The sequence below is a fragment of the Drosophila willistoni genome (assembly GCF_018902025.1).
Source record: "Drosophila willistoni isolate 14030-0811.24 chromosome 2R unlocalized genomic scaffold, UCI_dwil_1.1 Seg167, whole genome shotgun sequence".
Classification (NCBI taxonomy): domain Eukaryota; kingdom Metazoa; phylum Arthropoda; class Insecta; order Diptera; family Drosophilidae; genus Drosophila; species Drosophila willistoni.
The window spans coordinates 112,283-139,176 of record NW_025814050.1 but is presented as its reverse complement, the minus strand read 5'-3'; the positions used below and the strand labels follow the sequence as shown (position 1 = coordinate 139,176).

Here is a 26,894-nt window from a genome sequence, read left to right as displayed (position 1 = left end):
TTCCTTTGTAAATTCAATTTTTAACGGCCGACAAAATCTTACTGATTGTGGAGTAAAATAACCAAATAACTTCTTGCACTCATCATTTAATTGTAATGGAATTATCGTGGTTACAAATAATGAATGATCCAATCCAATATGATCATCTTCTTGAAATCGCTGCTTGTAAAAGCTTTGTCCTTTGGAGCCCTCGAAACCGTAACTTAAAATTAACGTATAACGCGATGAATTAGATATTTCAGGAACATCTTGCTGCATCTGAAGAATACGATCGACTGTGTAATCACACAGTAGTAAATCTACTAAATTTTGTAACGAGACTTCTACTTTTGTCTCAGAGCACATGATTTCTTCAGGTCTACATTTAAGTTTTATTTCTCTAAGTTTAGCCTATGGTGGATAGAGGTCACATCCATGTTGCTTATTTAGAGCCTTCATGTTAAGGTATTGCTGCTTAGTCAATTCATTTTCTATTAAAAACGTTAAAGCTAATGTTAATCAAGACTTAACGGCAACGGGTCATGTTTCTCAAGTTTATGCTTAACTTCACTTAATTTACCGCTGTTTATCGCATTTTTCAAAACATATGTTGTATTCGTTTTCTTTAATTATACCATACACCCATAGGGTGAAATGGTATATTAAAGTCGCCAAAATGTATGTAACAGGCAGAAGGAAGCATCTCCGACCCCACAAAGTATATATATTCTTGATCAGGTTCAACAACCGAGTCGATCTAGCCATGTTCGTCTGTCCGTCCGTCTGTCCGTATGAACACCTAGATCTCGGAGACTGTAAGAGCTAGAGCCACCAAATTTGGTATGTAGACTCGTTTAGTATGTAGAGTAATCAAGTTTATTTCAAATTTTTACCACGCCCCTTTCCGCCCCCGCAATTTATCTCAAAAACTATTCCAGCTAGAGACACCATATTTGGTATGTATATTCGCTTAGTAACACATTTTGTATGTATAAAAATATTGCCACGCCCTTGAAAAACTTGATTATCTCCCGTATTTTTTTACCTTATTCAATCAATTTTGGCACACTTAAATTTAATACTAATATCTAGCAAAATACCAAATTTGATCAAAATCGGACAAAAAACAGTCGAGTTATGCATATAAACGTTTGCTGGTGGGGGCGCTAGGGTGCTCGTATGATTGAGTGAGCGAGATACTAAGATAGGCTTGTAAAAAGCATGTGAAAATGCATTTGTTTAATAAAGTTGAAATATTTGCTTTACTGGTGTATGGTATACCTAAGTCGGCGAAACGGCTTACTTACTTCATTTTTTTTATGAAACTAATGCTGCGTGAATTAAAAGAGGAGGCGAGTTGTCGTGCTTTGCAGCAAGCGTTAAAGCCAATTTTCGTTTTAATCGAGCAGCATCATTATAGCTTAATTGCTTCCGACCTGCTTTTTGCTTTTTCTGCTTTTTCTCATACTTAACTCTAGCCAACACGGGTGCTTATCTTTAAGCCGTTCAAGCATTCGATTGCATTTTGGCAAGTTATAATTAATAAATCTAACAAATTGTTTGACTTTAAACTCAATTACTTTAAGTTGATCGTCCGATACGTTGTCTTTGGCTATTTTCTGCACGATATAATTTTTATGTGTAACTGCAACATGTCGATTATTTCGTAAAGTGGCAAAAATGAGCAAGAAGTCTTTTTAAATACCTTTCCCGACTCAAAAGTTACAATTCACAAAACGCAGAAATAAGTTTTAGTTTTGATCTAGAAATACACATAGCAACACATTAGACAATTACAATAATACAAAATCCATGTAAACACCTTATTTTACATACCTTTTTGAATTTTTTCCAAAATCAAACTTTTTCACAATTGCAAAATATAATGTTTTATGAACGCTGAAAGTCGCAGAAGCTTTCGTGCCTTTTTTCGATAACTAAGTGCAAGCCTGAAACAGCTGACTTTGGCGAAACGTAAATCATTAAGGGTACTCACTAAAAAAATTTTATAAATTGTTTTTACACTATTTGGAATGTTTTTTATTAGATATAAATATAATCATTAATGCCACTGTTGAGAAAAACTGTGTGTGTATGCATGTGCTCTGTTGATTTGATGATGACGTAGTAGGCAGCAAGCAGCGCTGCCGTCAGCGCTTAAACCGAATTATATCGACTGTAACTTGTGTTCTATTTATCCGTTCAGATTCAAATTTTGGGATCTGACGTCTTATATCCAATACTATCATATTAGTAAATTTCATTAGTAAATACTTGTTGGTGTATTGATGATATGTAGTAATATTGGAAATTTCAATAAAAACATCGATGTCTATTTTCGTCGATGGTTTCTATGTTAATAATCGATGGTGTTTTAAAACTTTGAGCTAATATCTCGATGCATCGATGTAGATACATATGTCTGATGTTTTTTTTTAAATTAATAAAGTTCACTGTTTTCTAATGATCAAAAGATCTCATAATAGTATTTAAAATTAATCTTGAATGAATAAGGCATTAAAAAAATATTGAAACCAGCTGGTCTCTTTTCTTATTGTTAGCCCTATTTTCCAAAAACTATTTTATAAAGTATTTATAGGCTTTACTTCCCAAAACAAAATTCCATTTACCTTATTTGGGCTTATTCAATTTATTTAACATTTTGCCAGTCGGTGAAAAATCCTTTACCTTATCTTTGTTGTCAATTTAAAAGTTATAACTTAATTGAGGTTTGAAAGGTCTTTTTAAAGACAGCTTCATTTAATTATATGATAAAATTTGATAAGTGACAAATAAAACCGATTTTTTGGTGTTACGATACATCGCTGAACATCGACATCAACAAAAACATTGTTAAACATCGCCAAGAGAACATCGATGTTCGATGCATCGATGTTATTTTACATGACTAATATGATGTTGAATTTTTATCTTTCTGCAAGATTGTGACTGCTGAGAAATCTGCTGAAAAATGCTGTTTTTTGTCCGATCTACATATTAACATATAGGCTGAAATGGTATATTAAGGTCGCCACAATGTATGAACACCTAGATCTCGGAGACTATAAGAACTAGAGCCACCAAATTTGGTATGTAGTGTCATGTAGTGTGTACAGTTATCGAGTTTGTTATAAATTTTTGCCACGCCCCCTACCGCCCCCGCAAATAAAACCGATTGTCGCAAACATTATACTAACTATTGGTATGTATATTTGCTTAGTAAATGCACACATTTTATCGGACTAAAAATTGCCAAGTTATACGTATAAACGTTTTTCCATAAGGCCGGAGTTGGCCGTTGGCTGGTCGGGGCGCGAGGGTGCTCGTATGCTTGAGTGAGCGAGATACTAAGATATGCTTGTAAAAAGCATCTGAACAGAGTTTTTTAAAAATACGGTTTGGTATACCTAAGTCGGCGAGACGACTTACTTTCTTCATTATTTGTATCTTGCTGAATTTTCATTACATACAATACAATACAACCTACATGAAATTCTGTCTCTTACAGCAAATCAAAGATGAGTTATGTGAGGTTGTCACGGAGATGGAGACACTCGATGTCCCTGAAGATTGCAAACACTCAAACAAGGATAAGCAAATGTCAATTGGTCGGAAAAAGTTCAACATGGATCCCAAGAAAGGTGAGAAGACTACACTGACATTTTCAAAATTTTATTTCATTACATTTTTTAAAGTTTGGTTTCACAATCTTTTCGATATCTATATCCATAAAGATCAGCCGAACATATCATACACCTTCCTTCAAAACACGTTTGTGTTTCTTATGCAATTATCACCAAACCTGATAACTATACATAAATACTTACAGGATATTTCTACATAAAATGCTAATAGTTTGACAAATTTTGATAAAAATCGGATAGCTATATTAATTAAAAATGTAATATTTACATAAATTTAAAATACGTTCTTAGCCCCTGTAATGTATGATATATTATATAATATAACATCACCAATTCAATGTTTTGATTTTTTTTGCGTGAGAGCTTACATTGTCATGATGAATAATTTTTGTTTTCGAAAGTTTTTTTGTTGGTGTGAATGTATAATCTCAAACAAAACAAAAAACGCAACTCGTTTCAAGAAAGGCAACGAATTAAGTGTCATAGCATTGAAATATACTATATCGAATCAATTCGAATAACTCGAATCTCTCATTTTGATTGGGGACATTTAAAGAATATATTAATATTTTAATATTTAATACACCAAAAATTTTAATACGCGGTTTCGGAGCGGACATTCTGAAAAAATCCTTTGAAAGCTAATTATGAAGAAGGTTTGCCTAATTGTCGAAAACCCAAAAATCATAAATAATACTATCCAATATGAAAAAAATCCAAATGGCCGGAGCTAACTTCGACCTCGTCAAAGTTTGTAGACCCTTGCAAGTTTTGCTAAGGTAAAACTAAGATATTCATCAAATTCCCTATTTTCCACCGATCGTTCCTATGGGAGCTATATTATGTAGTCACCCAAACTTAATCAAATTTGTCGCAGTCGTTTATGGGTGTAATAAATATTAAATATTGAAATTCATGATAATAGCTCAGAAAAAACGAAGTTATTGAGAAAATCACAGTTCGTGGCTTTGCCGTTTGAATGGGAGCTACGTATATGATATACTGGTCCGATACGGCTGAATCCGAGACATACAAACTGTGCAGTCTATGCAAACCAACATGCATAAGTCTCAACCCTGTAGCTTATCTAGGAGGAGTTTGCGTTGATCCAGACGGACGGACATGGCTATATGAACTCTTCTCGTACTGATGAGGAAAATATATACTTTTGAAGATGCTTCCTTCTATGCATTGCACACTTCTAACCAAAATTAATATACCCTTTTTGAAAGGGTTAAACAAAATAATAATAAAATTTTTAGATTTGGAAAGAAAAATTGCTTAATATTTATAAAAATTAAAAAAAAAAATGGCTAAACCATTTAAATTTTTATTTTAAAAAAATTATATGTACAAGGTACATTGTACATATTTTAAGAGGCATAAGAACACTTCTATTATATTCATTTTACAAGCCTCAAGATCTCACGAGCCCCGACGACAATTAATTCGTCTTTCAACCTTTTTTATCCGAATTCAATGTTTAACAGACGACATTTTTATACCCTTGCAGAGGATATTATTAAATTGGTCAGATGTTTGTAACGCACAGAAGCAGACGTTTCCGACCCCGTATATATAATCTTGAGCATGTGCAAACAACTCCACGCTGCCATCTCAGGAGCTATCGGGATGAAACATGATATTTGAGCTATTTATAGCCCAGAGCAAATAAAGTATGAAAATTGTCAGGATCAGACCACTATATCATATAGTTATAGAAGAAACATAGATGAAGAAATTGGAGTATCTCTACGAAATTTACTTATATGATAGCTTTGGATATAAAACATCAGATTCCCAAATTATGGCCAAGGACTGCAAGAGTATATAAGCAGCTTTTTTGATATTTAGTACTAAAATAATTTTGAATAGCTAAATTTTCCGATAATACAATTTTTTTGTACTTCAACAACAAGAAAAACAATATCTTGTTTATATGGTATAGAAATACCGACTGATATACATTGAATTCGGGTAAAAAAGCTCACCGTACGAATTAATAGTTGTTGGGGCTCGTATATGCTATCTCGCTAACGCATTTATAGACCGCATACAATACGTTTATAAAGTTGTGATTACGTTTTTCAACGTAAAATATTTTGTACTATTAGTAGCAATAAAATGACGTAAGTAAGTCGTCTCGCCGACTTAGGTATACCATACACCTGTTAAGCAAATATTTGAAATTTATTAAACAAAGCATACGAGCACCCTAGTGCCCCCACCAGACAACGGCCAACATCGGCCATATGGAAAAACGTTTATATGCATAACTCGGCTATTTTTTGTCCGATTTTGATTAAATTTGGTATTTTGCTGGAAATTAGTATCAAATTTAAGTGCGCAAATTTGATTGCACAAGGTAGAAAATTACGGGAGATAATCGAGTTTTTCAAATTACGGGGGCGGAAAGGCCTCTGCTCTACTCTAAAAAAGGGCCTAATTGTAATTTTTTCTAAAACTGTAGCTGTAAAAGTCATTTTGGTAATATAACATTCATAAAATGAATTTATTTAACCATTAACAATATTTATACAATAAATGAGGATGATTTAGGTCGTATACATGAAGAAGAAATCGATATATAAGTCATATTTAGCTCATATGACAAACTAAAAAATACCCCCAAAATAAAAAATTTCAACTCGCAATAAAAAAAAAAAAACGAGTTAACTTTGAAAAACCCAAATAGGGTTTTGCTGTTCAATACATGTACTTTCAGAAAAATAAGGTCCGGTTCGTTTTGATTTTTGGTGTTGCACAGTCTAATCAAACCACAAAGTTAAACACAAATATTCAGTTATATTTTGGTACTACTATTAATCGTAATTCGAAAAGTTGATGACAAAAGTTATACCAAAATATTGAAAAACTCTGAAGACATATATAAATATCAAAGAAGTTAAATTCAGTTATGCCGAAGTTTATTTACCCTTGCAGTTCTTTATTATATTTAATCCGATAACAAAGGTAAAATTTCATAGATTAACAAAATTGGTTGTTGTATTATTAAAATGTTCAAATATTTTTCAAACTAATGAATTCAAAACACATTAAATGATTATTAAACAATATAAATCTTTATTTCAAATTATAAATTATTCAGAGGTTCCCTAAGGCCAAAGAAATATATGATATGCTTGCCTCCGATCTCGAAAAATGTATTAAGGGTTAAAGAAAGACTATAATACTAGATCAGGCTTAGGGCGATATAAATATTCTCTATTTGTTCTGTAAGCAAAGGTTTCAAAATTGAAGAAAGAATAAACTAGAAATTTGAAAGAATAATTTATACTCTTCTTAGCCCAGACAAACATTACCATTGATTAAAATCGGGATCCTTCGCGTCGTTCTAAAAATACTATTTGAGAGACTTAAAGAAAGTGAAAATAATTAATAAAGAGATTATAAGTATACTTTTAATAAGATCGGGATGCTTTGCTCTGTTCTGAAAATACTATCAAAGAGAGGGAAAATAATAGTTTAATACAGTGGACTATGGTCAGAAAGTCGGATTTTATGGCATAAAGTCCAATTTTAGAGCTAGAGCATTGAAATTTGGTACATACGTTTGTTAAAATTATACAGAATTTCTTTTTTTTTTTAGTTGGCCCATGTCTTAATCCCCCTCCTCATAAAACAAATTTTGTTCAAAATTTTTTATTAAATATTTATTGTTTATTCTTCCTCGTTGTCTAAAATAATGTTAAAGTGATCTTCACAGTCAGAATCATTATCGGAATCAGAATCCGAATCTGCAGTTTCCGGATTGGAATTAATAGCTAGCTGGATCGGCGGAGATACTGCCTTCACAAGATATATGACATCTTGGGGAAGGTTTTTTTTTTTGTTTTATTTTGTCTTTTATTCAGACATATGCTTGATATAAGCGGATCTGTGACTTAATTTGGAAACCATTTTTTTTTTTATCTAAGCAGTCTTTATCAAGACTTTCAGAACTGTCGCCAATTCATTCTTTGCAGAAACTGAAGCTGAGTGAAGCAAATGAGGCGTGGAAAAATTAATATTCGATGCAAAGTCACATGCTAACTTTCTTTTTAGGCGCTCTCCAGCATCTGAATAGTTTAACTTGGGTAGACCTAAGTTTGCAGATGAAGATGGCAGTTCTGTCATCTTTTCATCTAACATCAAAATAATTGACTGCGAAAGCCACCTTGCGTGTCGAGCCTTAAATCCTTGCAACATTCGATTGCATTGCGGCAAATACTTTTTGACGTGATGAAATTCCGAATTTTTGTCGTTAATATATCCACTTGATCAGCCCTGAGATCAGATTAGTTAATTTTTTCCAAAACCCACATGATAAGTGCACCATCATGGTGCTTGTTGTTGTCCCAAACTTCCAGCAACGTTAAGCGGCTTTACTCATATTCTGCTGCAACATGTTTATTTATTTTAAAAAATGGGAAAATGAAACATAGTAATTCCGAATATGTAAACATTAAACTTGAACATACAGTTTTTAGTTGCGCGCTGAAGCGCTCTGAGAACAAGTAATATGCTACGAAACACGACTACAGTTGTTAAATTTTACCTCTAAAAGACACCAACAACAATTGCACATACACAGCTAAATATTCACAATGTTGAAAAACTAACACTAAACATTTATTTTAAATATTTGTTTGTCTTTAAAAAATCAGTCTCAAAACAATGACAAAGCTTAATACATTTTACGGTTGCATATCGACAATTCATATTTGAATTGAAACAGCGGACTTCAGTTGCCCGCCAAATTTAAAGGACTAATTTGAAAATTTTTTAAAAAACATTTTTTCTTATCTAATATGTCTACAATCAAAAAATATTATTAAATTTTAAGTTTTGGAAACATAAAAAAATGACTTTATGCCAAATAATCCGACTTTCTGACCATAGTGCAGTGGTAGGCAACCATACCCCGGGCGGGCACTTTTCTTCGGCATTTGACCGTTTTGCCATCTGTGTGCATGCTGAAGTCAACACGAAGTGCACTTGAGAGCGTAAAATTAGAATTAGTCTTCTGTGTCGCCTTTTTTGAAAAATGCAGATAAAATAAATAGTTTAGGGTTTTTTTTTTCATTCATTTTCTTGCATCAGATTATCGGTTGTGCTGGTTTGAGCGATTTAGCCATATTTTATTCACTTTTAATTTTCGAAAAGCAAAGCACACACATAGAAGATAATAATATTCACGTAGCTCTTATTAACGAAACTTGGTTTACTCAAAATGATCGTTTTGATCTACAAAACTACATGATATACAGATGTGATAGAACTGTAAGTAAAGGTGACGGAGTCGCTGTTATAGTCAGTAAGAATGTGAAGCATGAACAGATCTCCAATATGAACTCGCATCTCATTGAAAATGTAGGTATCCATGTAACTAGTTATTAAATGCCTTTGGCAATCTAAATTCATGGCATAGGAACTGGAACTATGCTCGAGCCAACTGCTGGGGAAACATTCTCAACGAGCTTAAAAAAATCTACTCCTCACAAATGCGTTCAAGATGTAAAGCTCAAACTTTCTGAGCACATAACTAATCTCTTCAAAATTAAAAACATTAATAAAAGAGAATGGATCCGTACACGGTTAACCTTATTCAAAGCACGTTTTAATCACATATGCCATTCAATCCGAAAAGAACTTTTTATATTCAACAATGATATGAGTGGAACTTAAAACTTGCAAACTAGACAAATCTAGCAAACCTTTCTGGAACACTACTAAGGCAATCACGAATAGAAAACAGTTTATTCCTTACCTCTACCGCTCTAAAGTTCCCTACTGGGGGCCAGCAAAGAAAAGTGCAATCTTCTATCCTATACTTTTGTAGCGAAGCATAGTCTTACGCCTTCATTTTCTAATCAGAGAACAATCGACGAAGTCAACAGCGCCCCAAATAGCCTTGCCTCCGTCACTAATTCAAATTCCCAAATTAATAAAATTAGAGCTAGCAAACTGAAAAGCATCTAACTGGGATTATAACTAAAAAATTACCTGGGACTGATGGAATACGCAAGTTTGCCTTGAAAACCTCCCATCCAACGCTATAACCTACTTGACTCTCGTGTTTAACTTATGTCTGCAAAAGAACTACGGAAGTCCCTAGTACCTGGAATGTTGCTAAAGTCATACCAATAGCTAAGCCATGGAAGCCCCCTGACAATCCTGCAAGCTACTGGCCAATCAGACTTCTCAGTGGTATGTCAAAAATATTCGAGAATCTTATTAAGGCTAGACTTATTGACCACCTTGAATCCCACAACATACTTCCATTCCAACTGTTCACTTGCTACAACAAAGCTGAGGAACTTTATCCAAAATAGTTTCTAACAAAAGCAGTCCGTGGGGTTAGTCACATTAGACATCGAAGCTGCATCTAGAACTTATTTATAAGTTTCTGTTTTGCGTAGCTTCTTCACTCATCGAGTTTTCCATGTAGCTCTTAAAAACAATGAATCATCTAAACGACTTATACTTCCTGGCCCTCAGGGTTCTGTTTTGTGGCCAATCCCCTTCAATGTTTATACTCACGGCATACCCAAACCTCCCAACTGTGAGCTATCCAAGTTTGCAGATGATACAGCCATCTATTGTGCTAATGTACAATATGGTGACATTAAGTTTTCTCTTCAACCACCACTCAATATACTTGAATCATACTACCACAAATGAAAAATTAGGGTCAACTCAATCAAAACCAACGCAAGAATACTTCACCAAAAAAAGAAAACATTGTTTTCTCCTCAATGACTCTTTAAAAATTTGCAACTCCCCGATTTAAAAGGTAGATTCAGTGCGCTTCTTGGGACTTACAATCAACAAAAATAATAAATTAATTTGACTTCTATACTTTCCACTGGCTTTTCCACTTGGGGCATCTGTGCTGCTACGAATATCAGTAAATTGCAGGTGTGCGAAAATAAGCTTCTAAAACTCTTGTTAGATCTAACATACTTCACCAGAACAGCTAGTCTCTACGAATCGACAGGTCTTAAAACTGTTAAACAATCAATAAATAACTGATTTATAATTACAATCAGTGTTTAAATCAGGGGTAGGCACGCATGCAATCAAAATTGAGACTTTGCACTTGTATGTGTGACAACAAACACGAACTACGAAACGTTTTCATGCTTTACACTAAAAAAACTGTTTAGCTAAAATAAATAGAATAAAATGTTTGGACAAAATGTTAAAAGCATTATAATTATGTCATAAAGCTAATGTAAAATTATTATTTAATGCATTATAACCAGCTTTAAAGAATTTGATAGCAAATAACGCATTGCACATCAAATCCAAATTTTCAATAAAAAAAAATAAGAAAAAATTAATTTTTTTAGTTGTCAACAAAGATTTCGACAATTTAAGTTTTTATACCCTTGCAGATTATAAAATTGGTCAGATGTTTGTAACGCACAGAAGGAGACGTTTCCGACCCCATAAAGTATATATATTCTTGATCAGCATGAGAAGCTGAGTTGATATAGCCATGTCCGTCTGTCGGGCTGTCCGTCCGTCCGTCCGTCTGTGCATATGCGTTTTACTCAGCCGTCGTAAGAGCTATCGGGCTGAAATTTTTTTTCGGTGTTTTTTATTACCCGGGAAAAAAAAAGTATGAAAAGTATCGGATCACTATATCATGTAGCTCTAGAAGAACTAGAAGAAACATTTTCATAAAAATTGGAGTATGCTATGAAATTTACATATGTGATAATATTGAATATAACACCCCAGATCCCAAAATTTGAATGTGATCGGATAAATATAACACAAGTTACAGTCAATATAATAATCGGCTCTGCTCCCAGCTCTGCCGGCAGCGCTGCTTGCTATCTACTACGTCTTTTGTCATCAACAGAGTACATGCATACACACACACACACGCAATGCTACATAAACTGTATGTGTATGCGTGCGTTGCTTTGCTTTGGGAATGAGGGAATAAGAACAAATTGTAAAATAGAGAGTAAAATTGTTTTGTTTGTATATTGATGAATTGAGTTGCAGAAAACAAATTTTGAACATGTAAAATTATTATTACCAAGGGTATATAAACTTCGGCATAGCCGATGTTAGCTTCTTTGATATTTACTTTAGACACGTGAAAAAAATAATCGGGGCCTATTGGGGAGAGGATTTAATGATACTTTAACTAAATTTTAATGGTTTTTGAATTCAGATAATTTCCGACCGAGATACCGTGAACACCGCAAGGTGGTTTTTTTTTCTGCCATGTTTTGGGAAAAGCTCTGTAACCGGATTGTTTTTCAAACTTATTTTCATTATAAATTCTTAAAAAATTGTTAAAAGTATACTTATCACAAAAGGTTTCAATAAATTTGCTCAACATACATACATTTCCAAAAAACCATTCCCACCCCATAGCATTAGCTTTAATGAAACTTGGCTATTTTTATACCCTTGCAAAAAGGGTATATTAATTTTGGTCAGAAGTGTGCAACGCATAGAAGGAAGCATTTCCGAACATATAAAGTATATATATTCTTGATCAGCACGACGAGACGAGTTCAAATAACCATGTCCGTCCGTCCGTCCGTCCGTCTGTCCGTCCGTCTGGATCAACGCAAACTCCTCCTAGACCGTTGGAGCTACAGAGCTAAAATTTTGCATGTAGGCTTGTATATACTACTGGCGTTGTATATCTCGGATTCAGCCGGATCGGATCACTATATCATATAGCTCCCATACAAATGGCAAAGTCACGAACAGTGACTTTTCTTAATAACTTCGTTATTTTCTGAGCTATTGTCATGAAATTTAATATTGGTGAGTGAATTACACATATAAACGACTATGCTAAATTTGATCAAGATCGGGTGACTATATCATATAGCTCCCATAGGAACGATCTTTCGAAAACAGTGACTTTTGTCAATAACTTCGTTACTTTTGACGCGATTGCTTTAAAATTAAACATTTGTTAGTTTAATATATCTGTTAATGACTGTGCCGAATTTGATAAAGATCGGGTAACTATATCATATAGCTCCCATAGGAACGATCAGTGCAAAACAGTGACTCAGATCAATATCTTCGTTATTTCCTATACTAAGATTGTAGGCCGTTCTTTCGCAATATTAGCCTTTTTAGCTTGAACGTTTTTCTACTTTAATGGCTATAGGTAAGGAAAGAGTTACCATAAAAGTTGCAAGGGTATACAAACTTTGACGCGGTTGAAGTTAGCCCCGGCCCTCTGGTTTTATTTTGTTTTATTTTATACATAGGTTACAAAATTTTGACACAAAAAAAAATTTGCGCAATTACTAATCGAGTATACATACCAAGTATGATGTCTCTAGCTAAAATAGCTTTTAAAAATAATACTTTTGTTTAAATTTCGGGGGTGGAAGGGACAGCAAAAATTCGAAATAAACTTGATCATACTACACGAGTGTAAATATCAAATTGGGTGGTTAATCATTTACAGTCTCCGAGACCTTGTATTCATACGGAGAGACGGACAAGGCTAAATCGGCTCGGCTGTTGATGCTGAAAAAATATTTATACTTTATGGGGTCGGAAAAGCTTCCTTCTGCCTGTTACATACATTTTGGGGACTTGTACCATTTCACCACATGGGTGCATGGTATAAAAATATAAAAGTTATAAATTTTAAAAATTGTACTTATTAATTTAAACTATTTTTCAGGCATTGAATATCTTGTAGAAAATAGATTGTTACGCCACGATCCTCAAGATGTAGCACATTTCCTTTATAAGGGCGAAGGTCTAAATAAAACTGCCATTGGTAAGTCGCATAACCCTTAGAACAAAGTTTAAATAATTATTTTTTTAATACCTAGGTGACTACCTTGGCGAAAAAAATGATTTTAATGAGGATGTTCTAAAAGCCTTTGTGGCACTTCACGATTTTACCAATCTAATTTTAGTTCAAGCTTTAAGGTACACATTTTTTTGCTCCTATAAAAAACCTTTTCTACTTCATTGTTTTTATGTTGAATAGACAGTTTTTATGGTCGTTTCGACTGCCGGGCGAAGCGCAAAAAATAGATCGTATGATGGAATGCTTCGCTCAGCGGTACTGCCAATTGAATCTCGATATCTTCACAAACACGGATACCTGCTACGTTCTCAGTTTTGCCATTATAATGCTCAATACTTCTTTGCACAACCCATCTGTAAGTATTTGTAAATATGTTGTCAAATAAGATGTGTAATAATTTAATTATTTAATTGGGTCTATACATTTTTTATTTAATAATAGTAAAATAACATATTTATTTATTGAGAGAAAATGAACAAACTTATTCGGCACTTCAATTAGCATCAATTTACGTACATATGTACTTATACTTATTCATAACGTTATTCGAACTCACTGCCAAGATATTAGCTGATATACATTTTTGTAGGCCGAATACTAATTCAACCGTTATCGTTTTCGTAGGTATGGAAATTTCATGTAAGAGTTAACGATTCAATACGAAGTTTCAGTTAAAATATCGCAGAAGCTAGCATCGGCTATTCCCTAGCAGTTCTTGGTCATAAAATTTTTACATGTTCCAAACACTTTTTCTGTAACTGAATTCATCAATGCACAGACAAAACCTTCAAGATCTGTCCCTTCGCTATAACCATCCCCTTTGCAAACCAATTCTTTTACTACGCCTTTTATAAAAGCAAAATATGCTATGTGGCATGCATAAAAATGTAATAGACATACGTTTTGGTCCCTTGGTGCATAATTTACCGGAGTCTGCGAGACGACTTACTTATTTGGAGAATCATCTTCTAATAGAAGATAAGGTATTATATAGTATATTAGATAAGAAAAAAAAGGGCTTTAAATTTAAATTTTGTCACATTATTATTGGTTGAATATTAAAGGGCTTCTGTATTATTTAAATTACGATATTGTAAATAATCACGATAATAGATAAAATGCATAGCATTTTTAATGATTCCATGTATTTCGTATGTTTTGTATCCTAATTTTCATAAAATCGTCGCTAGCTATAGAAAAAATTTGTCGAAATCGCGTCCAAAGTCAGAAACGTTCTATCAAGACCCAGGTGTGCAAAAGTAATGAAGTAAGTAAGCCGTCTAGCCGACTACCATCCACAAAGTAAAACAACTGCTATAAATTTATAAGACCAAGTGTGAAGTATATAAAATTCTTAATGCTGCATAACAAGCATTCACTTTCTCACTCACTATAAGCTTGACTATCGTCGCTAGCAATGAAAGGCAAACTTATTAGACTTATTTTATCAATTTGATATGTTGCTATATATTAATAACACGAAGTTTACCACATTAAATTCTTGGTCAAGACATCTTATAATTTGTCGCCCACTGCTATTACTAAAATATTTAAATGTGATGTCAAATCCTATGATCCATACGGAGCCATTTTCTTTTACAGACGTCTTGCAGTAGAATTTTCAGTTACGAGCAAAATAATCGTAGTGCAATATTTATTCCGATAATCAAAAAAAAAAGTTTCAGATATGATTCAAATCTCTCTCTATACTACGCCAAGAAAGAACATTTTCTAAAAAACAGGGATAAAATCAAATACCTAATTTTTTAGGAGGAAACGTACAATAAAATTCAAAAGATCCCCAGTAAAATAATAGATAAACCCAAAATATTTTCCAAAACTGGAAAAAAGAATAGCTCATCATCTAAACAAAGTTTTTATACCCATGCAAAAAGGGTATTTTAATTTTGGTCAAAAGTGTGCAACGTATAGAAGGAAGCATTTCCGACCATTTAAAGTATATACACCTAGACCTCGCTTTGCGTTGGGGATACGTTCCAAAAAAACACGACGCAAACTGAAACGACGCAAAGTGAATTAAGATTTTCTATAGGCAACCATGAAAAGATCAAAGATAGGTTCCCGGGCTATGAAAATACTAATTTCTAGAAAGAAAAATTGAACAAAGTAAACATTTAAAAACAAAAATATTATTGCATTCATTCATTAAAAAAAAACTGCTTCTATTGAATCAAAATAACCTATTCAAATATTTTATCTTTATGAGTTTTTAGTGGCTACGTTCACCAAAAATTTGTCCAGAGTTTGGTGAATAGCTTTTTTTTGTAAATTTAAATAAATTTCTTGGTAGCAGTTGATCTTTGCAGCTACCGCCTGTGATACCTTAAAACTTCTGCCATTGTCAGGATCGTTTTTTATAAAAATTCTCCATTGCTTCGTCAATCAGACCCATCGCTTTTGAAATTTGTTTGGAGGTTAAACACTGTTCTACGAACATTTCTACTAAATCATCCCCGAGTTTTGATATCAAGACGCAATTATAAACAGAATTAGGTCAACTAGATGTCAATGTTGAAAAACGTAAAACTGCCAAAAATTCAAAGGCAATGTTGGTAAAACTTGATATTGGCGTTGCCACAATGGCTGATTTAGAAAAAAAAAGTTAAACAGTCGAACTCACAACAACGCAACAACGAGAATATAACGACGCACAGTGAAAATTAGTTAATTAGCGACGCAACTTCGAAAAAACGCAAAACGAAACGACGCAAAGCGTTGTCTAGGTGTAATTCCAGCATCCGAATTTTATTTTCATTTCGCGAATTCTTGCTGTCGCTTTTGTGTTTTTGTTTAAATTTAAATAAAATCAAAACTTACTATTTTTATTTTTTTTATTTTTTTGTATTTCTTTTTTTAATTAAATTAAACTTTTTGATAAAATGGTTGTCTGCTCAAAAAATAATTGCATAGTGGCTAGAGGTGGGTATGGGCCGAAATTTTCAACCCAACCCGACCCAGCCCATGGGCCGAAGAGGAAAATTTTACCCGTACCCGAAAGCTAAAAAAATGTTGTAACCCCAACCCAACCCGCCCGCCCGAAAAAAAATTTTAAAAAATTTTAATACAAAATAAAATTTTTTATTTCCTTTGTTTTCTTCAAAACAGCACTTAAATTACATTTTTATACCATTTAGGGTGAAATTGTATATTAAAGTCGCCAAAATGTATGTAACAGGCTGAAGGAAGCATCTCCGACCCCATAAAGTATATATATTCTTGATCAGGATCAACAACCGAGTCGATTTAGCCATGTCCGTCTGTCCGTCCGTCTGTATGAAGAGACTATAAAAGCTAGAGCCACCAAATTTGGTATGTAGACTCGTGTGGTATGTAAATGTATGGAGTTAATTGGAATTTTGGCCACGCCGCCTTACGCCCCCAGAATTTACAAAAAAGAGATAAGAAGACTTAAGAACTATGACAGCTACCGACATTAAATTTGGTATGTAAGCTACCTTAATACAGGCGCAGATATTGACTATTTAAAAATTTTGCCACGCCCATTTCCGCCCCCGCAAATTAAACAAAACTGATTTTTTCGAAAACTAACAAAGCTAAAGTCACCAAAATATATATTTTAATATGTTGCCACTCCCATTTCCGCCTCCATAATTTAGAAAAAACCGATTGGCTCTTGCCATTTTTTGACCATCGCGATCAAATTTGGCAGACTAATTAATCTTATCTATTTCTATCAAATTACCAAATTTGATTGAAATCGGACAAGAAACATGCAAAATATACGTATTTTACTACGCGATCCATAAGGGCAGAATTGGCCGTTGGCTAGTGGCGCTAGAGTGCTCGTGTTTTTGTAGAGTGAGGCATGTTAAAATAATACATTTGGTTTTAGAAATTTTAAATATTTGTTTCACCTGGTGTATGGTATACCCAAGTCGGCGAGACGACTTACTTACTTCATTTTATAAAGGATTAATAGAAATGAAAAATACAATTTTGTATTTCTTATGTTTTCATCAAAACAGTACTTAAATTAGATAGTGTACACGAAGTTGAGAAAGAAAAATATTTAAGTGTTTAACAATTCCGTTTTTATGTATCCAAATTTATTTTCGGGTTGATCGTCCTAACCCATACCCGCCCGCACCCAACCCGAAATTAGATTTTCCAGCCCATACTTACGGGTATCCGACAAAAGCCCAGCCCATGTCCACCTCTAATAGTGGCCACTAATGCGGTTGACTCCCATGATTATATTCTTTGTTAGTTGTGTGACAATGCGGTTCACGTTAAGTGTGCAGGTTACACAGGCAGAATCAAGGAGTCTATTGCTAAAGGTGGTGTCTTAAAATATGGATATGATGCTTGCCGGAAGGTCGAGAATGAGATACGCTCTTTCATGAGGCGGACTAGAAATAGTTTTGACACTTTAAGGGCAGGTTTTAATAAAATCCAAGCGGAGTTTACTGCGGTGGAGACTCAGTTCAGAAGTTTATCGCTTATGAATGAGTCTCCGAAACGTAAAAGGACCAGTCCTTGGGGTGTTTCTGTATCTGTAGATCCGCCAGCGTCTCTTATCGTCCCCGACCGGTCTCATGTACCGTCCACTCCTAATGTACAGCAATTGATATCGTTTAAGAGCCCGGTTGTGAATGCTATTAGTAAGGAATTACCGGTATCACCTGGGAATGATCTCCTAAAAATTATGCCTATTGTAGTGTCCGATGTGTCCGGGCAATTACCCATTCCAATGGAATTGCCAATAGTTCTACAAGTATCGAGGGCCCCGTAAACAAGTTGACTGCTGCAGTGGGCGACTTGTCCAACGTTACTGCTACGGATGACGCTTCGGGACCGCGGCCTCCCGTTGGCATACCACCAAAGAAACATATATTTGTTTCTAGGCTGTTGTCACATCTGAGGATGTAATAGCCTATATTCGGAAGAAAGTTAACGTCTCGAATATTGCGGTGGAGAAGTTTAAATTTTCTTATTGTCGGGACATTTCGTCTGCCAATATCTTCGACACTATATGTCGAGAAGATTTTTGACAGAAACATATAATAATTAAGGAATATACTGTAAAAAAGAAAAATCGGCAACCGATTCGCTTGCCAACAAAAACAACTAATACTATTCCTGCCACATCAGCATCTGCTGGTGTGTCAAAAAACCAGCTTTGTCCCTTAACCTGGGTTACCAGAACGGTAGAGGACTGAAATCTAAACTTCCTAATCTCTATGTAGATAGTCTTTCTTTTGAGCATAACATTCTAGCTTTTACAGAGACGTGGCTAAAACCTGATATTGCTGATGCATCGGTTTTTTCCACAAACTTTTCTATATTCAGACGTGACCAGATTTCTCGTATAGGTAGGTGGTGGCGTTCTGTTAGCGGTTGATGCTGCTTTATCATCTGAAATGATTCAATTTTCTAGTACCCAGGAGAGTTTGTCGGTGTTAAAGTAAATTTTAAATCTTTTAATGCTTTAATTACTTGTTGACCTCTTGAGGCAATTCAGTTTGTCTCCTCTTTAGTTTCCAGTCAAGACATGCTCATAGTTGTAGGTGATTTTAATTTACCCGCTTTAGCATGGTCACCAACAGATGAATGTACCATGTTGCTGCCCTCTTTGTCACATGACTTTATTGATGGCCTTCTAGGCTTATCTTTATCCCAAGTCAATCCTGTCTTAAATTGTAATTTCTTGGTTCAAATGAGTTACCTATAACTAGATTCTTTCGTAAGACTGACTTTGTCAGCCTTAATGAAAACATTACTACTACCGATTGGTCTTATCTGGACAACTGTAGATCAGCTGTTCGTTTTTTCTATGATACTCTGAATTCACTCTTTGATATTTGTGTGCCTCTTGGTAGGCTGGAGCGTCTTAACAAACCTCCCTGGTTCTCTCGTGAGTTATCCAATTTGAAAAACGTGAAGACACGATATTATAAGAAGTTTCAAAAAACACGTCGTTTATCAGATTATGCTCTGTATATAGTCGCTCGTTCAAAATTCATGATGCTTAATACATGATGCTATAAGAATTATCTTCAGCGGTGTAAGCTTCAGTTTTCTTCTGACCCTAAACAATTTTATAATTTTGTTAATTCTAGACGTAAGACCTCTGTGCACCCATCTTTTTTGTCTTTTCAAAATAAAAAATCGAGCACTGATCAGGCAATTGCCGATATGTTTGCGAATTTTTTCAAAACAACTTATTCCTCAACGGAATATCGAGCAAGTCCGTATCCTTATCATTTAAGTCACGAACAGTTACTTTTCTCAATAACTTTTTGTGCCAAATTTGATCAAGTTCGGGTGTCTTCAAAAACAGTGACTTTTGTCAATAACTTCGTTACTTTTGACCCGATTGCTTTCAAATTAAACATTTGTCAGTTTAATATATTTGTTAATGACTGTGCCGTATTCGATAAAGATCGGGTGACTATATCATTTAGCTCCCATAGGAACGATGGGTGAAAAACAGTGACTTTGATCGTTCTTTCGCAAACTTTAGCCTTTTTAGAAAAAAACTTTTTTCCACTTTGACGGCTATAGCTAAGGAAAGAGTTACCAAAAAAGTTGCAAGCGTATACAAACTTTGAAGTGGTCGAAGTTGGCTCCGGCCCTCTGGTTTTTTTTTTTTTTTTGTGTTCTTTTAATATACTTTAAAATCTATCCAGACTTGGACAATTATTAAATTCGATGAAAGTAAGTATGTTACTTACTGTGGTCGAGTAAGTCGGAACTTTTATTTATTTCATAAACGAGATCCTTTACAATCCAAAAATTTCGAATAGCAACCTCAGTGAGTAAGCTTCTGAATAGTCTGCTAGCGGTCTGCCAGCAAAAGCAATCTTTGGTCTGTTGTTTACCCCTTAAAAAGGGGTTAAGCTTAATAAAAGCAATGTTAAATAAAATTTGTTCAGTTACAAGTTATTTGTCTTTAAAAAATGCCCTACTACATATTTTACAACTCTCCCGAAGGAATGAAAATTTTTGTTACGAATAATGAAAAAAGAATGCCAGAATGAATTTAATACTAATAATAAAAGTCCAAAAAAATAAATATGTGTACTAAAAATCCTCAATCAAGCATTAAAAATATATTATATAGTTTGTAAGCTGAGCGAAGGCCCTAGAATTTTTTTTGCTTTAGCTGTATTTATCTATTCATATGTATATAGTTTTTGAAAAATAGGTAATGTTTTTTAATTTTTTTTTTATAGACAGCTAAGGTTTTACATCTAAAGTAAAAAAAATAAATGTAGCGTTGATTTAGCAATCGTTACTATATTTATTTATTTATTAATATTTGAATTGTTTGATGACAATCGAGTTTAATATATTGTTAGAATTTAAACATACTTATAGAAATAACACTGGACTAGTTATGGACCTTGACGTGCGACTCAGTTGACAGTCTCTTTGCGAATAATGCACGGCCCCTTTAACAAGCTCTCTCTCAACTTATATAATAATCCTATGCCCTGCTCTCTCTACTACTACTAGAACGTTCGGCCACTACGTGTTTGTCTCTTCTCTTCTATCACTTTGGATTGCTCTCTCTCAATGCCATTTCCCACATTCGGCCCTCTTGACGGTACATTCGAATTCGGGTCGACCCGAATGACGGTCCCCACAATTTCATATATTCCGATACAGTTGATGTCCTATTAGGCCCTTCCGCCTGTCCAACTTTCTCTACTTCATATCTTCCATGATTTTTAATTGCCGTTACTTTATAGGGTCCTAAATACTTTCCTTTAAGTTTCAGACCAACGCCATATTGGGTACGCTTAATAGCAACCAAATCATTTATTTTGAATCGTTTTCCCTCTTTTCTCTTTAGATTAGCTGACTTCTTGTTCTCCTCCTGAATTTGTTTTATATTTTCAACTGCCTCCATTCGTATTTTCTTTCTGTGTTCTGCTAGTTCTTCGATTAGAAGATCATCGAGTAGTTCTTTAAGGTTTACATCCTTTGATCTACGCATGTCAATACCGGTTAGGATCTTAAAAATGAGCTATCTTAGTACTTCTAGGTGCCGTATCGTTGATGATTTGCTCCCTACGTATTTATACCATGAAGCTGGATTATCTAAACTCATTTTAGCTAGCATTGGAATAACAATCTTGTGAATCCTTTCAACCTGCCCGTTTCCTCGCGGTACTTCGGTGTCGTGATCCTCGCAATACTTTTTGAAAATGTGCGATGTAAAAGCCGCGCCTCTATCAGATATCAATCGTACTGGGTTCCCAAAATTTGTCGCTTGAACTTCTAAACACCGTATCACTTCATCTACGCCTGTGCTCCTAGTGGGATACAACCAAACGTACTTAGAAAAACCATCTATAATAACCAACAAGTAATTATACCGTTTATTTGTAAGTTCCATTGGTCCGACGTGATCAATATGGTAAGAACAAAGTGATTTGTTACCCTTTTCTATCGAAGTTAGATATCCCTCTCTTTTGCCAGCCTTTGCGTTAATAACAATACACTCCACACAACTATGTACCACACGAATAACCTTATCTCTCAATTCGGGAATATTGTATGAATTCTCGATCAAATCTTGCGTTTTCTTGACGGAAAAGTGACCCTGGGTATGTGCAAGTCTAATAATCTTATGGTCCATTGCCGAAGGCACTACAATCAATTCACAATTAGGGTCTTTAAAGAGAATCTCGTTCTGTATATAGAAGTCTTTATAACTTTCTTTTTCGACTAGCGTCCTTACTGCCTTGGTCCACTCATCTTGCAACTGAGCTTCTTTTAATCGATGTTTAATAGTGTCCTCAACAAGCATAAAACATGCAAAACGACTCAACGCATCGACGTGCCTCATTTGAGTACCTGATCGATGTACGATAACATAATCAAAATCTTGAAGATACATAGCCCAACGAGCAACTCTCAAAGGAACATCTTTCTTTTTCATGGTCATAGCGAATGCGTTACAATCAGTAACTATGGTGAATCGAGATCCTAGAACATAAACACGCCATTTGGTTAGTGCTCCAATTATAGCAAGCACTTCGAGTTCGTAAGAATGATACCTTTCTTCGCACAATTTTGTCTTACGACTCATATATTCAACGGGATGAAATGAATTATCCTCTGGATGCTTTTGTAACAAAGCTGCTCCAAATCCGCATTTTGAAGCGTCCGCGTGTATTTCAGTTTGCAATTTCGGGTTTAACAATTTAAGGACGGGTTCTTTAGTCAACGCAGCTCTTAGTTCTTCGAAGGCGAGTTTGTGTATATCTTTGAATTCAAACTTCGAATCCTTACGCATTAAATCGGACAACGGTTTCGCGATTACTGCATACCTTTCAATAAACTTTCTAAAATAGGAAGTTAGACCCAAAAATCTTTGTAACCCCTTTTTGCTACTTGGGATAGGAAAATTCGAAACAGCTCTAATCTTTTCTTTGCCCGGCGTTATGGTACCATTTTCCACATCATACCCTAAAAATAAGACTTTTCGTTGCAGCATCTGACATTTACTCCAATTAATTCGTAAACCGTTTTTGGCTGACACGTCTAGTACGCGTTTTAGCTTGGCCAAACCATCATCGATACCTGTACTTGGAATGATGATGTCGTCCATGTAGACTACACAATCGTTTGCTTTAATCAAATCTCGTAACACAACCAATTTGAATATATATATATATATATATAAAGTCAATCTAGTTATGAATTAGTTTACAAAAACAAATCCCAAATAAATGAAAATAGTTTAATACGTTTAGTTTTGATTTCTCATGACTTCGCCTTTTCGATGACGTCCTCTCTCTTTATCTTTATCCAACTCTGCAAAGTCTACATTAATCTAAACAAACAGGCTAAAAAAAATCGACTAGTAACCCGGCAACCATCTTAGTTTAGTTTTTTTTACTCTTTAAGTGTTGACCATGACACACTTCCTGTATCTCTTATCATTTCTGATTAAATAAATGAAATTCAATTTTAAATTTTAGTTTAGGTGTAAGAAAACAAAGTTTATAGTTTTTGATCTTTCGAAAAATTGTTTAAAATATACTGTGCCGAAGTTTATATACCCTTGCAGTCCTTGGTCATAATATTTGTACATGTTCCAAACTCTTTTTCTGTATCATCAATTCATCAATGCACAGACAAAACTTTCCAAATATCATTTCCATTTCTTTTTCTTCTTCTTCCCCATGCTGCATGCTGCGATTGGCACGCATACACATACAGTTTACGTAGCGTTGCGTCTGTGTGTATATGCGTGTGCACAGCTGCTCCTTGGATTTCAAGCAATGACGTATTAGGCTGGCTGCAGCGCTGTCGATTGTAACTTGTGTTATATTTATCCGATCTGATTAAATTTCCGGGACCTGATGTTTTCCAAAACAATCATATTAGTAAATTTCATAGAGATACTCCAATTTCTTCATCTATGTTTCTTCTATAAGTATATGATATAGTGGTCCGATCCTGACAATTTTCATACTTTGTCTGCTCCGGGCTATAAGTAGCTCAAATTTGAAGTTTCATCCCGATAGCTCTTAAGATGGCGGCGTGAAGGTGATTTGGACAGACGGACGGCCGGACCGACGGACATGGCTATATCGACTCAGCTTTTCATGCTGATCAAGAATATATATAGTTTATGGTGTCGGAAACGTCTCCTTCTGTGCATTGCAATACCGTCTGCAAGGGTATAAAAAGGTGAAAAAGAAACGGCTGATACACGGATCAACGCTTATCTTATGTATGTATATGTAGTCTTAGGTACACCATCACACCGGTATTTATAAAAAATTTTGTGTAAGGCTTATTAGTTGTTTAAAATATTACCGTTGTTTTTTCCAGGCAATTTTTTTTTTAAAAGTAGCGCCCCTATTGCATATTATAATATAAGCGCGCCAAACTACATCACAGTTTTTCATTTTAAACATTTTGTAGGTTAAAGACAAGCCCACAGTTGAGCAGTTTATTTCAATGAATCGTGGTATTAACAATGGTGGAGATTTGCCTAGAGGACTTTTGGAATCTCTTTACGAATCCATACGGACAGAGCCGTTTAAAATACCCCAGGACGACGGCAACGATCTGATGCACACCTTCTTTAACCCAGACAAAGAGGGATGGCTGTGGAAACAAGGTGGAAGGTAAGTAAAAAAAAAAACAACATTTTTATTATTACGATATGTTTTATTATTACTTATTGCAACTATAATATAATTAATAGGTACAAATCTTGGAAACGTCGCTGGTTCATACTAAACGATAATTGTCTGTATTATTTTGAGTATACTACGGATAAAGAGCCACGTGGTATTATTCCATTAGAAAACATATCCGTTCGTGAAATACACGATCGCAGCAAACCCCATTGTTTTGAACTTTTTGCAACTGGTGGTGCTGATATAATTAAAGCATGTAAGACTGACTCTGAGGGCAAAGTAAGTAACTGAGAAATTATACGTTTACTCCAATTGACTCTTTCTTTTTTTTTTTTAAGGTGGTTGAAGGTAAACATACGGTTTACCGCATGTCCGCTGCAACCGAGGAGGATCAACAAGAATGGATTAAGAGGCTCACCCAATCTATAAGCCATAATCCATTCTATGATATCCTTGTACAAAGAAAAAAAAAAGCCCTCAGCAAGAGTTAGTATAAGCCTTGACTTGATGTTTTTCTCGTGGATCTCAATGGAACACTGTACGACTTGTCGGAGTTTTTCATTATTGGGTATTCATACATTTATCTTATTTGTGTGATCAGATTTTTTATACACGGTTTATCCTACATCGAGAATTGGCAAAATGAGAATAATAATAATTTTTGTCACAATAGCTTCATTGTTGTGTTCATCTTGTGATGCAAGAAAAGGACAAAAGGAACACGTTTAGGATAAAATGGATCATAATATATTGCATGTCGAATTCAGCATGCACACAGCTGGCAACTCTGGAGTGAATTGCCGAAGAAAAGTGATCGCGAATACTTTGGTTGCCAAGTTTTGTTCTATATACTTTGCAATCTTTTTTTATTAGTTCAGTGTAACCATATATCCTTATTTGATTAATATCAGCTCTGATGCATTTTAAAACAAAAACTTTTTACATTTGTGATATAATTTATTTAGCTTAAGCATTACAAAATTTACGCAATAAAAAAATGCAGACGTAAGATTTGCAAGTAATATATAAATACTTTCGTAGTTCAAATAAATTTAGAATTTTTATATAAAGTATAAAGATATGGCCCTTCTATTTTTAAATATGTACACATGTTATATATGTAAATAAATATATTAAATAATGCTAAATCATTTCTTCTTAAAAAGCAATAAGGGGCTGTCCATAAATTACGTAACGCATTCAGGTGGGGCGGGGGGTGGGGGGGTCAAAAATTGTCGTTACGTAGTTTATGGAGAGCCCCTAAGACAAATCCTTGTTATATTGAACAGGGTTTGAAAACTGTCAACAGTTTTGCTGTGTGCTGTTGCTTCTGCTTCGGAAACTATGAACAGTCGAAGCGAAAGCAACAGCAAAAAATCGAAATCAGAAAATCTGACAGCAAAATCACAGAACATCAGCTGCGTTGAGCGCTGATGACACATGACGCCATTGTCTTGGATGTGATACTGCATGTATTTTGGTCAACCACAAACGTGTGGAAATGTGATGCCCGTGAATTAGTTGAGTCTGACCAGAGAAATGATTCAACACTTTCGGATCCTAATTGGAGATCCTGTCGAGCTCTTTCCGTAAGTTCAGCTCCAAGTACAGCTGCACATTCAAGGTGGCGCAAAAGAAGTCCTCCGGGCCAAAGAAGTCATCCGATATTGTTTGGCTCTCATTTTTTTCTAAAAAAAAAACATGTTTATTTATAAATTTCTCAATGTTTAAATAAACATAATTTAAAACCAAAATCAAAGTTTTTTATAAAAAATGAAGTAAGTAAGTCGTCTCGCCGACATAGGTATACCATACACCAGTAAAGCAAATATTTCAACTTTATTAAACAAATGCATTTTCACATGCTTCTTACAAGCATATCTTAGTATCTCGCTCACTCAATCATACGAGCTCCCTAGCGCCCCCACCAGCCAACGGCCAACTCCGGCCTTATGGAAAAACGTTTATATGCATAACTCGACGGTTTTTTGTCCGATTTTGATCAAATTTGCTAGATATTAGTATTAAATTTAAGTGTGCCAAATTTGATTGCATAAGGTAAAAAAATACGGGAGATAATCAAGTTTTTCAAATTACGGAGGCGGAAAAGGGCGTGGCGAAATTTGTATATATACAAAATGTGTGCATTTACTAAGCGAATATAAATACCAAAAATGGTGTCTTTAGCTGAAATAGTTTTTGAGATAAACGCTTTTTTTAAATTGCGGGGGCGGAAAGGGGCGTGGCAAAAATTTAAAATAAACTTGATCACTCTACATACTACACGAGTCTACATACCAA

At 34.6% G+C, this 26,894-nt stretch overlaps 1 protein-coding gene across 2 annotated transcripts in view; it reads left to right on the top strand.

The window, feature by feature from the left end:
- Window positions 1-25,602, top strand: part of LOC6646701 (cytohesin-1) — a 61,179-nt gene extending 35,577 nt beyond the window's left edge. For both annotated transcript variants that reach the window (XM_002069322.4, XM_023178206.2), the window contains 7 exons: window positions 3,488-3,620; window positions 13,309-13,407; window positions 13,463-13,562; window positions 13,624-13,798; window positions 24,373-24,578; window positions 24,659-24,872; window positions 24,932-25,602. In XM_002069322.4, the coding sequence (XP_002069358.1) occupies window positions 3,488-3,620; window positions 13,309-13,407; window positions 13,463-13,562; window positions 13,624-13,798; window positions 24,373-24,578; window positions 24,659-24,872; window positions 24,932-25,084 (1,080 nt within the window). In that variant the 3' untranslated portion in view covers window positions 25,085-25,602. The remainder of the gene's footprint in view (window positions 1-3,487; window positions 3,621-13,308; window positions 13,408-13,462; window positions 13,563-13,623; window positions 13,799-24,372; window positions 24,579-24,658; window positions 24,873-24,931) is intronic.
- The last annotated feature ends 1,292 nt before the right edge of the window (window positions 25,603-26,894 follow it).